Below are 14,244 nucleotides of genomic sequence, written 5' to 3' on the forward strand. Positions count from 1 at the left end.
TGACTGCAGCGCAAAAAGGATACTGTGACTTTATTCAGTGAATACATGACATGAACATTAATTTATTTTCACAGGTTTTTCCTAATTGTCTCCAAACTTGGATAGAAACTTGACTATTGCTCTCTGACCAGCCCTAACTGTCACAAATAGTTATAGTTTTACATTTTTTTTCTTCATGCCATTTTGCACATACAGTATATGTGCTCATATCCAGCATATGAAACATGCCCAGTACTCTGCGCACATTTTCCCATGTAAATTCAAATAAAAAGCTCCTTTGTAAATTGTGGATTTGTTAGGCCTATTTTCAACTGTGGATTAATACACTTTAGGCGTGTTAGGCAGGACAATGGATGTGGGATTTTACTCAAAATGAACTGTAGTGTTTGTTGTAATAAAAGGACATGTTTCCCAGTGCAACACTTTGGGTCAGTGAAGTGCCATGCCACACAAAAATCTATTATATCACGCTCTGGCTCAGCAGGATCAATTCATTGTTGGCTTTGGTATTTTATTGTTTACAATAAATAAAATATAGATTACCAACAGGCTTATCCTTTGAAAGCATTCTTTGCTGGTGTTACACAACTGCAAATTGAAACCCCTTATTTATACCGCCTGAACATATAAACTAAATGATAATTGACACACAGCAAAGAATACAGCAAAGAATACTGCTTTGCCAACAATACCTATTAATACACATTTTCATTTTCACACTAACCTTTTCTCTGCTGTGTTATAGTGTTTACTGAACTCACATACCCTGGATTCTCTTCCTCTCTTTGCCTCTGCCTTTCACTTGTCTCTTTTCCTCCTCTGGTGTATTTGTGAGCGTGCATGCTCATGTGTGAATTCTGTTTACTCTGGTACACTTTTAAAAATGAGATCGCACTTAAAAGGTGCTGCAGGATTTTCACTGAATACGTGAACACATCACAGACAAATTAAATGTATCATCATCCTCCAGTATTATATTCTACATTGCCATATCTGCTGGTTTTCTTCACCTGTCAGCCCACGGCTACAGGAAATTGGATGTCACAGAAACTGATCTAAAGTAAAGCTTAAAGGAGACCATACTGCAGATGCTCCAGTTGTAATGAGAAATTTGACAGTGATATTTTTGAGGGGAAAATCCTGCACCTCACACCTTTAACTGTGTATCTCTCCTTACTAACTGCTGAAGTGTCAGACTAAAAACACCATACACCCTTTTGGCGCCACAGTGCATGTATGTCTTGTGGTATTTGTGTTTGGGGGTAATTCTGTGCTTGGTGTTTTGGCGCGGGGGCGTGTTTTCTCAGCCTCCCCCCCTCCTAACCCCTCCCACCCTGCTGTAGGCCCCAAAACCCCCCAATTCCTGGCGGCTCTAATGGGTCGGTCTGGGCTGGGCAAACACAGGAGCTCCCCCCTGCGGTGTGGTCGAGTGGTACAGTCCAGCTCTAAAGGTGGGGACTGGCCTCAGGTAGGGTGGCTGTCCGTCATTGCCATGAAGACCACCTCTACCTGCGTTGTCACCAGTACCACCCCCATTGCCAGTGATGTAGTGTGTGTGTGTGTGTGTGTGTGTGTGTGTGTGTGTGTGTGTGTGTGTGTGTGTGTGTGTGTGTGTGTGTGTGTGTGTGTGTGTGTGTGTGTGTGTGTGTGTGTGTGTGTGTAAATCTGTGTGAGCCATCGCATGGCCTCAAAGTCCTTAAACTCAATTCACGAGGAGCAGCTCAGTTCACCTCTCATCTGGTTGACTGTTGTCAGCCACATGTGCCGCTCCATCCAGCACCATTTACTTCATTCCAGCCTGGATTTGTTTTGTTAGTTTCCACTCAGTCACATGACTGTTAAAGCACTTGTGTCTCGTCAGCCTGAGAAGTTGCTTCAACCAGACTTACTCAGTTCACTCATGTGTCAAAGATACAGGCTAACAATTCAAAAACCAAGTTTAAGAACACTTTCTCTTTCCTACTCTTTAATTTAATTTTTTTTTGTCTCCTACGTCTTTTTCCTTTGCTCCTCTTTATTATCCTCCTCCTGTTTCCCATCTTGCCCTTCTCTCTCCTTTCTTGTTCTCTCGCTTGCTATTCCTCTCTGGTAGATATTAATGCCCAGGCTCGTAAGCTCCAGAGGAACAGGGCAAAGGGGACGCTGACCCTGCCCCGCTCCAGCAACTCGTCCTTCTGCCGCAGCCTCAGCGAGACCAGCCTCAACCAGGTGGGGCCTCCTTCCTGAAGCCGAGTTCGGATCATCGACTGTCAGAACTCAACGAGACGCTTTCAAACTGCCTTCAATCTTAAACGCATGTGTGTTTTTGCGGGTGTGCGTGTGTCCGCAGCTCGGAGTAGGAGATGAGCCCAAGCGTTACTACTCCACCCTGCCAGGACCCTTAAGGGGCCGAGAACGTGAGGGGGCCTCCAGCGGCCGGAGGAAAGATGAGGGGAGTCAAGGAGGAGGGGTGAGGCACTCTCTGTACCAGTCCCCTCATCTCCTGCTGCTCCAGGGATACAATCGGCAGGTGAGGACAGCGAAGAGGTTCGTGTGCGGCATCGAAGACCTCGGATATGTGTGAGCGTGTGACAGTTATTGTTCTGTGTTGCAGGACTGCCTGGTTTACCTGCTGAACAGAGAGCAGCACACGGTCGGACAGGAGACCCCATCAGCTCGCCCCAACATCTGCCTCTTTTCCCCTGACATCCTACCCCTCCACTGCCGCTTATGCCGAGTCCCCGCACCCCGTCGCCACGCCAACAACAACAACAAGGGAGAAGACGTGGTGGAGAGTCAGCGATTCTGCGTTGCTGTTGAGCCCGTGCTCAACGGCACAGTTCTGGTGAACTTTTCCCGCTGCGAACGCTCCACCACGCTGCGACACGGCGACCTTCTCTCCTTTGGAGCGCATTACATTTTTCTGTACAAGGACCCCACAGGCGCCAAACCTCTGCCTGCGCAGACCTTGTCACGCCTTCGCACGCTGGGGCAGCTGTACGACGCAGGGGTGGAGGAGGTAGAGGTCGGGGCCCAGACTTGTAAGATGTGTGGCTCCGCGCTGAAGGACAAAGCAGCGCAGGTGTTGAGTGCTCCGGCAGTTAGACGCAGCTTCAAACCTCACCTGGTGAAACCCCGCAGTGTGGGGACGACAGCGGGAGGGCCTCTTTCTGTGTCAGGGGGTGAAGGAGGAGGAAGAGGAGGTCAGAAGAGGAGGCTACAGCTGGAGTTTGACCAGGCTCATGAAGACCAGTTGTTGAACAGGATTGTGTCTCTCATAGAACCCGGAGGTCTGTGCACTGATTTACAATATAACAAAGAATAAAAGATGTCAGATGAACTTATAAGAAGTATTGTTTTTATCTGAGGGATGCTGTGTTGCAATTCTGAGAGTTCTGCTTTCTCCTCAATACATTGAAAGTGAATAGATTCTCATTGGTCATGCTCAAAACACAATTTTCTTTATTTTATAACACTTAAAATTTCAAGCTGAACAATGTTACAGTCCATCACACAGTGCAGTTAGTATTGGGTTTAGATCACAAGTGTCCGTGAAAACATTAAACAGCAACACATCTATCCAGAATCAGTTTCCATGTTGTTACTAATATTCCACAGACCTCACAGACAGAAAGTTTTTCCAGAAAAACTGGATACTAGATAGATAACCACCAGGGGAAAATAAGAAAAGGTGTTTTACAAACTGATCCTTCAAACCTGTGTTTCTTTGCTCAGGTGACGACCACAAGCTGACTCCTGCATACCTGCTGTGTCTGTGCATACAACACTCTGCCTCAACCTTCCCACCCGGGAGTTTTGGAAAACTGCTGCTTAAGATCGTCCGACGAATCCAGACCATCGCATGGGTCAGTGTCCGCATGTGTCTGTGTCTTTCTGTCTCTGTGCCACTTTGGTGTCTTCTTAACGTGACCTCAGCCCTGTCAGGTCAGGTGAATAGTTAAACAGGGTGGCATATCACATCCTTTGTACTGTATTACACTCACGTACACACACCATATTCTTTTCTAACTGTCCGTCTTCATTGCATCCTCTGACACCCTCGCAAAAGTGAAAAGATTTAGATGAAACTATTGATTGGATATACAGATGCACTCGAACGTTTGGGATCTCATCGGCAAATAGCATATTTGTTTAGAACTAAGTACTTAATGAGTTTATCTGTTTATCTGGTGGTAAAAAAATGTGTACCGACACGATACCTGAGTTTCAATCGTAATACCAAAACAACATAATTTTGTTTTGTATCAGAATCAGATTTATTGGCCAAATCATGTGACCTCAAAGAAGGACTTTGACTGTTTTTTGTTTCTGTCAATGAAGTTACACACTATTGCTGTAGACATACAGAAAAGCAAGAACAACAAAGTCAAGTCTAATCAATTTTATTTTACATATCCCTAAAAATACACTGAATACCTTTTATTAGATTCCTATAAACTACATACGTGGACAGACATGACTGAAGTTGTCTGATTGGTGGAGTCGTACAACCACGAGGTTGTAGTTTTAGTTTATATCTTCCAGATATTGCTGAACTTGGATTTGTGTTTATAATGAGGGTCATCTTGTATATTCAGGCCAGTAGAGCACAAGGTGCACCAACATGCGTCACTTTGTGCTTGCTCTGTCTTGTAAATATGAGAGTGGTATTTCTTTCTGCAGGTTAGCAATAGCCTGTAAAGTGTAGTTCTCCTACGCACGTCCTAAAAGTTTAATGAGCACTTAATGTGTGTGTGTGTGTGTGTGTGTGTGTGTGTGTGTGTGTGTGTGTGTGTGCGTGTGCGTGTGCCTTGCAGGAGAAGACAAAGGAGCTGGCTCAGAAGCAAGCTCAGCAGTGAGTATCACGTTCCTACTGTTGGAAAGAAAGAAAGCACGAGTGCTCATGTGCCCTATTTGAGTTTGTATGTTCATGTGTTCATTGTGTCAGTTTGTCTAGCCAACTGTGTTTAACCCGTCACTCTGCATGTGTGTCTGTGTCCATGCAGCCAGGACCCGGCCTCCCTGTCTCTGCTCAGCATCTCAGACTTGATCCCAGACCTGCAGACAATTTTCTTCTGGATGTCTAACTCCATCGAGATCCTTTACTTTATACAGCAAAGAGCACCGGCGTACACACACAGCATAGAGACGCTACAAGGTACACACACACACACACACACACACACACACACACACACACACACACACACACACACACACACACACACACACACACACACACACACACACACACACACACACACACACACACACACACACACACACCCAAAGTCTGAATGATGTGTGGAAACGACTCGGGAGAAGAGTCATTACTCACACTGACATACAGAGGAAACTGACAAAGCTACAGTCGTCGCTTTCCCTCCTACTCTGCATCTCTTAAGCGTGTCTGTCATCTCTGTCTAGGGTCAAAGGAGTCGTTGCTATCGGCGACCATATCAGCCAATGAGGAGGCTATGACTATCTTGGAAGAAGTAATCATGTACACTTTCCAGCAATGTGTCTACTATATCACCAAGGTAATCTGTCACCGCGGCAATGGTGCCATCTTCTTAATGAGCGAGATCGTTTCTATCTTGTTTTTAATTCTGAGCTGGATGAATAATAACTGACCCTTGTTCACAGAGAGGGCCTGATGGAGTTGTTACACACATAGTCACACACAGACACACACAATAAATGACTACATGGGGTAAGAGTATGAAAAACTGAAGTTGTTCTATAATTTCAGATCACCTTCATCATCTGTCTCTCTCTCTCTCTCTCTCTCTCTGTGTGTGTGTGTGTGTGTGTGTGTGTGTGTGTGTGTGTGTGTGTGTGTGTGTGTGTGTGTGTGTGTGTGTGTGTGTGTGTGTGTTTTTCTAGGCTCTTTATGTGGTGTTACCAGGTTTGTTAGACTGCAATCCATTCCCCGTCGACAGCTCTGAGCCCTGCTGGAAAGGAGGTGTAGGGTTTCCTGAACCGATACGCAGGGTGCTCCAGGTAAGCACGTGTATTATAGTGTTCAGTTAAAGTCTCAAGATCATGAAAAGATCATATTTAGAATTTTTCTTTTCCAATTATTTTTTTCATAGAATTTGTTTAATAGCTTCTTTTAAAACCATTGTTTAATATATTTACATATTTAAAGACAACTAAACAGTTTGGATCATCCATGTATGTCTGATATTGTCTTTATATTATACATTTGAAGTTTAATTCACTTTCAGGTAAAATACTTACCATTATTTCGATTTGTTTTTTACTTATTAAAAATATGAATACGAAAATAAATTGTATTTAAAGAGTTTAACTGACGGACACAAGATGTGTCCTACTCCCTGCTGAAAACAATCTGTTCTCAGAGATTGTGCACGAGACGTTTTCAATTTTCTACGTTACATTGCAAGTTGCATTCTGGATATTTCTGGTAGTCTGGTATTGGCCTCCAAGCTAGTTGTGATGTTTTTTGGTCCATGTCTTTTTCTCATTTTAGGTGAGCACAGAGAAACTTTCCATGTTCAGCAGATGAATGTGAAAAGAGCCTTCCAGGTTCAGACTGTGCACATCTATTATTCTGCACAGTAAAGGTCAAATATACCAAATAAATAACAATGAGCCGGTCATAATTTTGATTGGAGGAGGACATTAATGTAATGACAGAATAGTGAAGGTTGATAAATAAGCAGTGGAGAAACCCAAAGCCATGTTTTAGCTGCTCATACAAGCACAGACGTGGATTAGTATTTAATTAGTATTGCAAAAGGGAATGTTGTGATTAATGTAATTTTATTTTCAGTCGCATATTTTTTCCATGAATTCTTAAATTAAAAGCGAGAATATTCTTTTTTCTATTGTGGCTCTGTGAAGAGTAACTACATTATCGAAGATAAAAGTATTGAAAGAATGTTCAGGGATATATTTTTAGGTAGCAAATAGAAAGCCAAGATTAACTGCTAAATGATTTATGTAGCGATAATAACGTGGCAATGCCTACTGGACTAATACATGTAGTTCTAAAAGACAGCAATGTACCTGAAGGGGTTATTCTCTGCTATAAATAGAGACCTGGCTCATGGGACAGAGTGGACGTTGGACATCTCTCTTTATTATGCTTCATACAGCAAAAAATATCGTACGAGCTGACAGATATTAGCCAGCCAGAGTTCGGCTGTCTTCTCCACATATTTCCTAGATTGGAACCTTGTGTTTATTCGCCCGACAGCTGGAGATGGAACAAGACCAAAAACGTGTTTGTGGGAACTTTGATGAACGTTTCTGTCCACCTTAAACCTCACTGACCTGCCAGCGCGTCACTGATTAATTTAAACTCACCCTGTGCAGCCAAATTATTTTCAAACAACAGAACATTATTTCAAAGTTAAGCGGAGGTCACAAAGATTTCAAAGATGGCAAAAGCGGCTATAAACATTGTATATTATTTATAATGAAGCGACGCAGCTGGCTGGTAAAAGAATACTTTATATACATTGTTATATATGAGAGCAACAACAGACACATTGATATGTGTGTTTGCAGGTGTTTCAGAATGCACAGGAGCTTTTGCAGGGCTACCAGGTTCACCCGGAGATCCAGGCTCAGATGTTTGCTTACCTCTTCTTCTTCTCCAACGTGTCGCTGTTTAACCAGCTAATGGACAAAGGTAGGGGCAGAAATCATGCACACTCACGCAATTTTTTTTTTTTCCAGTTGACCTCCCCACAGGAATTGTACAGTTATTAGTGCATGTGAAAGAGACAGCGAGCCAGAGTGCGTGTGTCCTCGTGTCCTTGTCAGCATTTTGACAGGGACTAACCCAGATTTGTCCTCAATGCCCTTCTCCTTCCCCTCCCCCTCCCCCCGCCCCTCCTTCTTGCCTTCCTTCTTTCCATCTGGCCATCAGGGGGGTGAGACAAAGAAGAGTAGAGGTGGGATTAGGATGGAGGCAAGAGAGAGGAGATAGAGAAGGGGTGGAGCGAGAAAGGGCAGAGTGAAGGGTAAAGGGCTGGAAGGTCTTTCAGTTGTTGTGCTGTCCTTGCTAATAGTCTATTACCTTATCTAAATACAGAAAACAGTCATTTACCGCCAGCTATATCTACGTGTCCTGCCACCTCTCCACACCTTCACTTTATACCTTCGGCCTCCACGCACACGCACGCACACACACACACACACACACACACACACACACACACACACACACACACACACACACACATGCCATATGTCTTCATTAGCCGGTGGAGACAGGAGAGATCATGTCTGGCAAAGGGAGATGGAGAAATACTTTTCTATTCATACAGGGGCTACACTGTCCCCGAGCTCATCTCCACCTCCACTCTCCTCTCTCCTCTCTCCTCTCTCCTCTCTCCTCTCTCATCTCCCCTCTCCACTCCGTCTGTCTGGCTTCCCCCTCGCTCCCCTTTTTGTCGCTCATTGATATTTCTCCGCTAATGGTGTCCATGGTAACAGTGAAGTGAGTTTGTAGCAGGTAACACTGACGTTTGCTTTTGGGCGTGCCACAACTACACACACACACACACACACACACACACACACACACACACACACACACACACACACACACACACACACACACACACACACACACACACACACTCTGCTAGCCACATCATGCAGCTCAGGAAATAAATAAATAAATCTAAATTAGGAAATGTGATACAGGGGGACATTGCTTGTTTGTTTGAATGAGATTATAATGGAAAGCTCTTTGTTGTTTGGACTGTTTGATTGAGGCTGTACGATTTCTGCTCTGCATTTAAAGGTGCTCGTGTGTTTGTAGCCAGCTGCTATGAAGCCTTATGACACCTTTACCAAGAGGTTAAGTGATGTCTCGTCTGTTTGCGATGCCTCACACAAAGATTACTGCATGCCTAGACATAAGCCTATTACAGAGAGGAGGATGTGTGTGTGCATCCAAAACATATGGCAGAATATTTGAAGAGTTAAATGTGTGTGTGTGTGTGTGTGTGTGTGTGTGTGTGTGTGTGTGTGTGTGTGTGTGTGTGTGTGTGTGTGTGTGTGTGTGTGTGTGTGTGTGCGTGCGTGTGTGCGCGCGCGCGCGCGTGCGCACACGTTTGCAGTCTACAGATAATGCTGCCAGTTTAATGTCTGCCTGAAGCTGCCTGACCTGTGTAACTTGTAGAGAGAGATCGTTGAGGGCTGGAACCCAAACATTTTCTTTTTTTGGGCACTGACAAAAATGTGTCTGTAGCATCAAGTGTTAAAAGCTGTCCACTATCAAAAGTATTCATTCTGAACCCGATTAGATTCATATGTTGTTGCCTTTTTGTTTTGTTTTGTTTTGGCATCTGAAGTGCCTTTTTCTACTTTTGGTTAATGTGGTGACAGTTTTTCGATGCAATTAAACTGTTTTAGCTTCACACACCCGAAATCTTTTGAAAAGCTTGAATTCAAGAGCACAGACTTTCAGCACTTTTTTTTACTTCAATAAAAATCTAAATTTTACACCATTGTATTTAGAAAAAAGTCTTTTCAGCTGCATTTTTTTGCAGCATTTTATATATAAATATATAACTACTGACTATATTATTTATTTCAAAATTCCTGCAGGGTTTAATTTTGACACTTCACCTTCTGTGTTTTGTTCTATGTTAATAACTTGCATGAAGTTAGAGGCACATCAAGTCAGTTCATCAATTCATTCAATTTTAAATGAAGGCAAAATGTTTATGGTCACCTATTTTTCTTAAATAGGAGCATTTTGAGTTGTTCTTTTCAATAATTAATAATGAAAACAGCTTCAGCTCCTCATGAAGCAGATGTTATGACAGCGGGGAGGTTGAGTGGGAACAGTTGTATATAGTTTGGATATTGTTATTGCATTATTCTGTACATTGTAGTTTATATTTATTAAATATGGAATTTGCAAATAAACTGGGGTTTATTTGTTTTTGTGTTTACCTGCTGTGTGCAAATGTGAAGCAGTTTGAATCTATATCTGGTACATGTCTTCTTTCTGTTTGAGAGAAACATCTTTTACATTGTTCCTGATTGTATAAAAATGATGGCATTTAAAGAAGTAACAAGTGCTTGTTAGCACTGAAAAGTCTGAAACGATACCCAGCTGGAGTCCAGTTGTTTGTACCAAGGCCCAGCTGAGGCCTGAGCTCACTTTGGGGGGTATTTCAGGCAGCGTTAAAAGCATTTGGCTGCAGCGAGGTAACAGAACAAGGGGCTGACAAACGAGGGAATATCAGCTGGACAAATGCTAGATTTAGAGTTATCGCCCGCTTAACTTACCACAAAACTTCCTTTCATTTCTTTGATGTGATAGAAAGAAAGGATTACAACAGCAGGAAGGCAGGCTGGGTGCTGGTTTGTTGTTCAGTAAAACACAAACACAGTCAGCTAAGCCCCTCTGCAGCAGTGCATTTGTATTCTGTGAGGAGCTGGTGGCTGTTGCTATTGTTTCACTGACTTCAATCACAACTTAATTAAAAATTAATGTCTCTATTGCCATGCAACACACACACACACACACACACACACACACACACACACACACACACACACACACACACACACACACACACACACACACGCATACGCATATATTCACAGAAGCACAGTCTGTGTTTTACTCTGCCTTTCTCCCAGACATACACACACCGTGGAATAAAAATCCACTGCAGTGTTTCTGATGAAATACCCAAAGCCCCGGTTCTGTGTGTGCGTGTGTGTGTGTGTGTGTGTGTGTGTGTGTGTGTGTGTGTGTGTGTGTGTGTGTGTGTGTGTGTGTGTGTGTGTGTGTGTGTATTGTATGATGTCGTCCAAAATGTCACAAAAATGTCATACTATAGTATGTTGTCTAATATGTCATAAAAACTTCCTGCTGTTATGTCAGCCAAAATATCATTGAAACGTCATACTATAGTGTGTTGTCTAAAATGTAATAAAGCATCATACTATATAGTATGTCGTCTAAAATGTCATATGTATGTATGTGTTCTAAAATGTGAAAGACATGTCATAAAAGGTCACACTATAGTATGTTGTCAAATATTTCATAAAAATGTCAAACTAGTATGTCGTCACAAATGTCATAAAAATGTGATGAATTTCACACTATAGTATTTCGTCCCAAATGTGAATAAAACGTCTAATATGTCATAAAAACATCATACTATAATATGCCATCCAAAATAACATTAAAAGGTCATACTATAGTATGTTGTCTAAAATGTAATAAAATGTCATCCTATAAATTGTGTGTGTGTGTGTGTGTGTGTGTGTGTGTGTGTGTGTGTGTGTGTGTGTGTGTGTGTGTGTGTGTGTGTGTGTGTGTGTGTGTGTGTGTGTGTAGGTCCTTCTCGTGGTTGGTTCCAGCGTTCCAAGGTGCTGCAGATTCAGGCGTGTTTGCGGATGGTCATGGAGTGGGCGAGCAGGTCTGGTCTGGGACATCTGGCTGATAAATTCTTTACCAAACTCAACAGCTCTGTGTCCATAGTGGCCACGCCTCCACAGCAGCTCACACAGGTAACACACACACACACACACACACACACACACACACACACACACACACACACACACACACACACACACACGCACGCCTTCTCTTATTCAGGATTTGTTCTTTTTTCAATTTTTTTATGATGAACTACACACTTACCTTGTGTGCACTTTGTTTTTGTGCATACTATATCTGTTGAATTATTATTATTTGAAAAGCCTTTAAAGCACTTATTTTTTACAGAGGAATTTGACACAGACTGTCTTATTTCTTCTCATGAAATCTGTTTTAGCCCATTGTTCTGGAAGTTCAGAAAATAAAAATAAATAAATAATTAAAACATGTCCAGCTATTTCTGTGACGTGCAGCATGCTTATCATCAAGAGTGAGTCTTTAGTAGGCTCTAGTTAAAAAAAAAAAAAAAATTAAAATGTTTTTTCTTAGACTTGCAATTTTTGCCAACTCTGGTAATTTCCCCCCAAAAAAACAAAATTCTGCAAATTGCATTGCAATTCTTAAGAAATGTTGGCGCAAATACAAAACTTTTTGAATGCAACGCCAACAAAGAACTATGAAAAATTCTATAGGAACCGACTCATTTTTGAATTTTTGCAAATATACATAAAAGCTTAAACAATAGAGATAAGCAGGATTGTTACTGAGACACTGAATCCTGTAGTCTGTCAAATAAAATCAGGAAACAGGAAAGCTTTGACCAGGCTGAAACCAGTTTTGTGTATATTCTATCACTACACGTTTGTACACACCTCAAACAGAAGTGTTGTTCATGAAGCAGACTGACTCTGATCAGTGTTTGATTGATGATGTCCTGCACCCTTCTGCCAACAACAACAACAACTTGTGACTGCCCACAAATCATCTTCCCTCTGCTGGTTGCTTGGCTGTATTTAAAAAAAATAAAATAAAGGACCTCCCAGGACTGCTGACAAATTTCTCCTCTGTGTCTGCAGGTGGGTTGGCGAGCGTTGTCTAGTGAGCACCCGACTCTGAAACCAGTCCAGCTCCACAGGATTCTCACCCAGTACCAGCTCACAGCAGAGATCGGCCCTGTCCCAATATGGCAGCCCAGCAGCGAGGACGAGGCGTACATATACCGAACAGGTAAACCTGTGGACGTGTATGAATTTATTTCTTTTCGGTCAGAGGCACTGACAACGTAATGACAACATAAAGCCCTCGTGTTACGAGCTCGGCCTGTAGCTACAGTACGTGCTGGCCTCAATGTCTTGAGTTCACGGTTGGACGACTGTTACGGCCCGACTCGAGCTAAAGGTCATCGGTGTAATGACTTACTGAGGCTGTACAGCAGCTTCTTCTTGGAGAATGAAGGTGAGGACTGAGCACAGACAATTACTAATGAATAAGAACATGGACATCTCCTGCAGCCAGTGTCAGTCTGCATTCATTTACATGCGCAGTGTCCTGATTGGGGTTCACTTCCTGCTTTTCATTATTCAGGATATATTTACAGCGCATACATAGAGAAACTTGGTTACTCATGTCATTGTGTGTGATTCGTCTCCCCCAGACTCCGATCATCTGTCCTCTCTCGTTTCTGTAGCAACTGAGATACTATTGGTTTCCGACTCAGGACTCGCTTTGGGACTGCTGAGGTGAAAAGGCACGATATCAGAGCAGACCACTTTTATACTGCCTGCTCTGACTTTCAGCCTACATGACAGATCATTGTTACAATATTTCATTTTGCACAGTTTCAAAAAGTTATTCATCTCTCTTATCACCAGTATAAGAGATAATCTTGAGTTCATAAACCAGGACAGGATGCATACATGTGCAAACAAATAACTGTCATACTTCTAAAAATCTATAACTGGATGCTGGCGTGAATGCCAAATCAGGAAATTGTATGACATCTAAAATGGTATTTTCCAAACTTACCTGAGGACATTAACTACAGTAAAATGTAACAAGCAGATAGCAGCCTCATTAGCTTTATAAATTAATTTGAGCTGTGAAAACTGCAAAACAGAGAATGATAGGCTGACGGCAGCGACATGGATGTGTATACGCTTGCGCGCGTGTGTGTGTGTGTGTGTGTGTGTGTGTGTGTGTGTGTGTGTGTGTGTGTGTGTGTGTGTGTGTGTGTGTGTGTGTACATACATGCGTTAACATCAGTCTGTGTGTGTCTAGTTGACCTCCTGGAGAGCTTTGAGAACCACCCTCCCATTGTGCTGCCCAGCGCCGGCTTCAAAGTGGACCTGGACAGCGAGTGTGTGGAAGACAGCATTTACAGACAGCTGCTCTACATCCGCCACTACCTGTGGGGGCTCCGCACCAAGACGCAGACACACACCAACACTCCCAGTGTGCACACACACTCCAATGGGACCAACACAGCTGACTGGCCGGACGTTCAGGTCAGAGAGAGAGAGAGAGAGACACACACACACACACACACACACACACAGTCAAATACACACACCTAGCAGTAATCCAGGCCTTGTGCCTCAGCAGCTGTGGTTGTTGAGGAGTTCCCTGTAATCCCATAAATGAAAGACAAAACCCTCTACTCCAGCCAACCCACACACACTCACTCACTCACTCACTCACTCACTCACTCACTCACTCACTCACAGAAACCTAGACATGGTTAAATCATGGTTAATCTGATTAGACTTTAGGCAGTCTAATTAGTGGAAACGGCTGACTAGACCATAATCCCTAGTGTTACAGCACCCTCCTATGTATACATACACGCACACACAGGAAGACTATACATTCACAAA

General features: G+C 42.9%; 1 protein-coding gene across 7 annotated transcripts in view; it reads left to right on the top strand.

Annotated features, from left to right (window-relative positions):
- radil (Ras association and DIL domains) overlaps positions 1-14,244 on the top strand; it is a 28,851-nt gene that overhangs the window by 6,478 nt on the left and 8,129 nt on the right. For 3 of the 7 annotated variants that reach the window (XM_069689691.1, XM_069689693.1, XM_069689690.1), the window contains 13 exons: positions 1,308-1,451; positions 2,093-2,208; positions 2,330-2,509; positions 2,594-3,269; positions 3,715-3,845; positions 4,797-4,834; positions 4,986-5,137; positions 5,407-5,519; positions 5,866-5,982; positions 7,519-7,642; positions 11,327-11,499; positions 12,448-12,598; positions 13,649-13,875. In XM_069689691.1, coding sequence (XP_069545792.1) covers positions 1,308-1,451; positions 2,093-2,208; positions 2,330-2,509; positions 2,594-3,269; positions 3,715-3,845; positions 4,797-4,834; positions 4,986-5,137; positions 5,407-5,519; positions 5,866-5,982; positions 7,519-7,642; positions 11,327-11,499; positions 12,448-12,598; positions 13,649-13,875 — 2,342 coding nt within the window. The remainder of the gene's footprint in view (positions 1-1,307; positions 1,452-2,092; positions 2,209-2,329; positions 2,510-2,593; positions 3,270-3,714; positions 3,846-4,796; positions 4,835-4,985; positions 5,138-5,406; positions 5,520-5,865; positions 5,983-7,518; positions 7,643-11,326; positions 11,500-12,447; positions 12,599-13,648; positions 13,876-14,244) is intronic. The other 4 variants (XM_069689688.1, XM_069689687.1, XM_069689689.1 and 1 more) reach the window with 2 other exon arrangements.

This window comes from Brachyistius frenatus, unplaced genomic scaffold (genome assembly GCF_029030835.1).
Source record: "Brachyistius frenatus isolate BFR_SWC_R1_liver_20210118 unplaced genomic scaffold, ASM2903083v1 Contig_7, whole genome shotgun sequence".
Classification (NCBI taxonomy): Eukaryota; Metazoa; Chordata; class Actinopteri; family Embiotocidae; genus Brachyistius; species Brachyistius frenatus.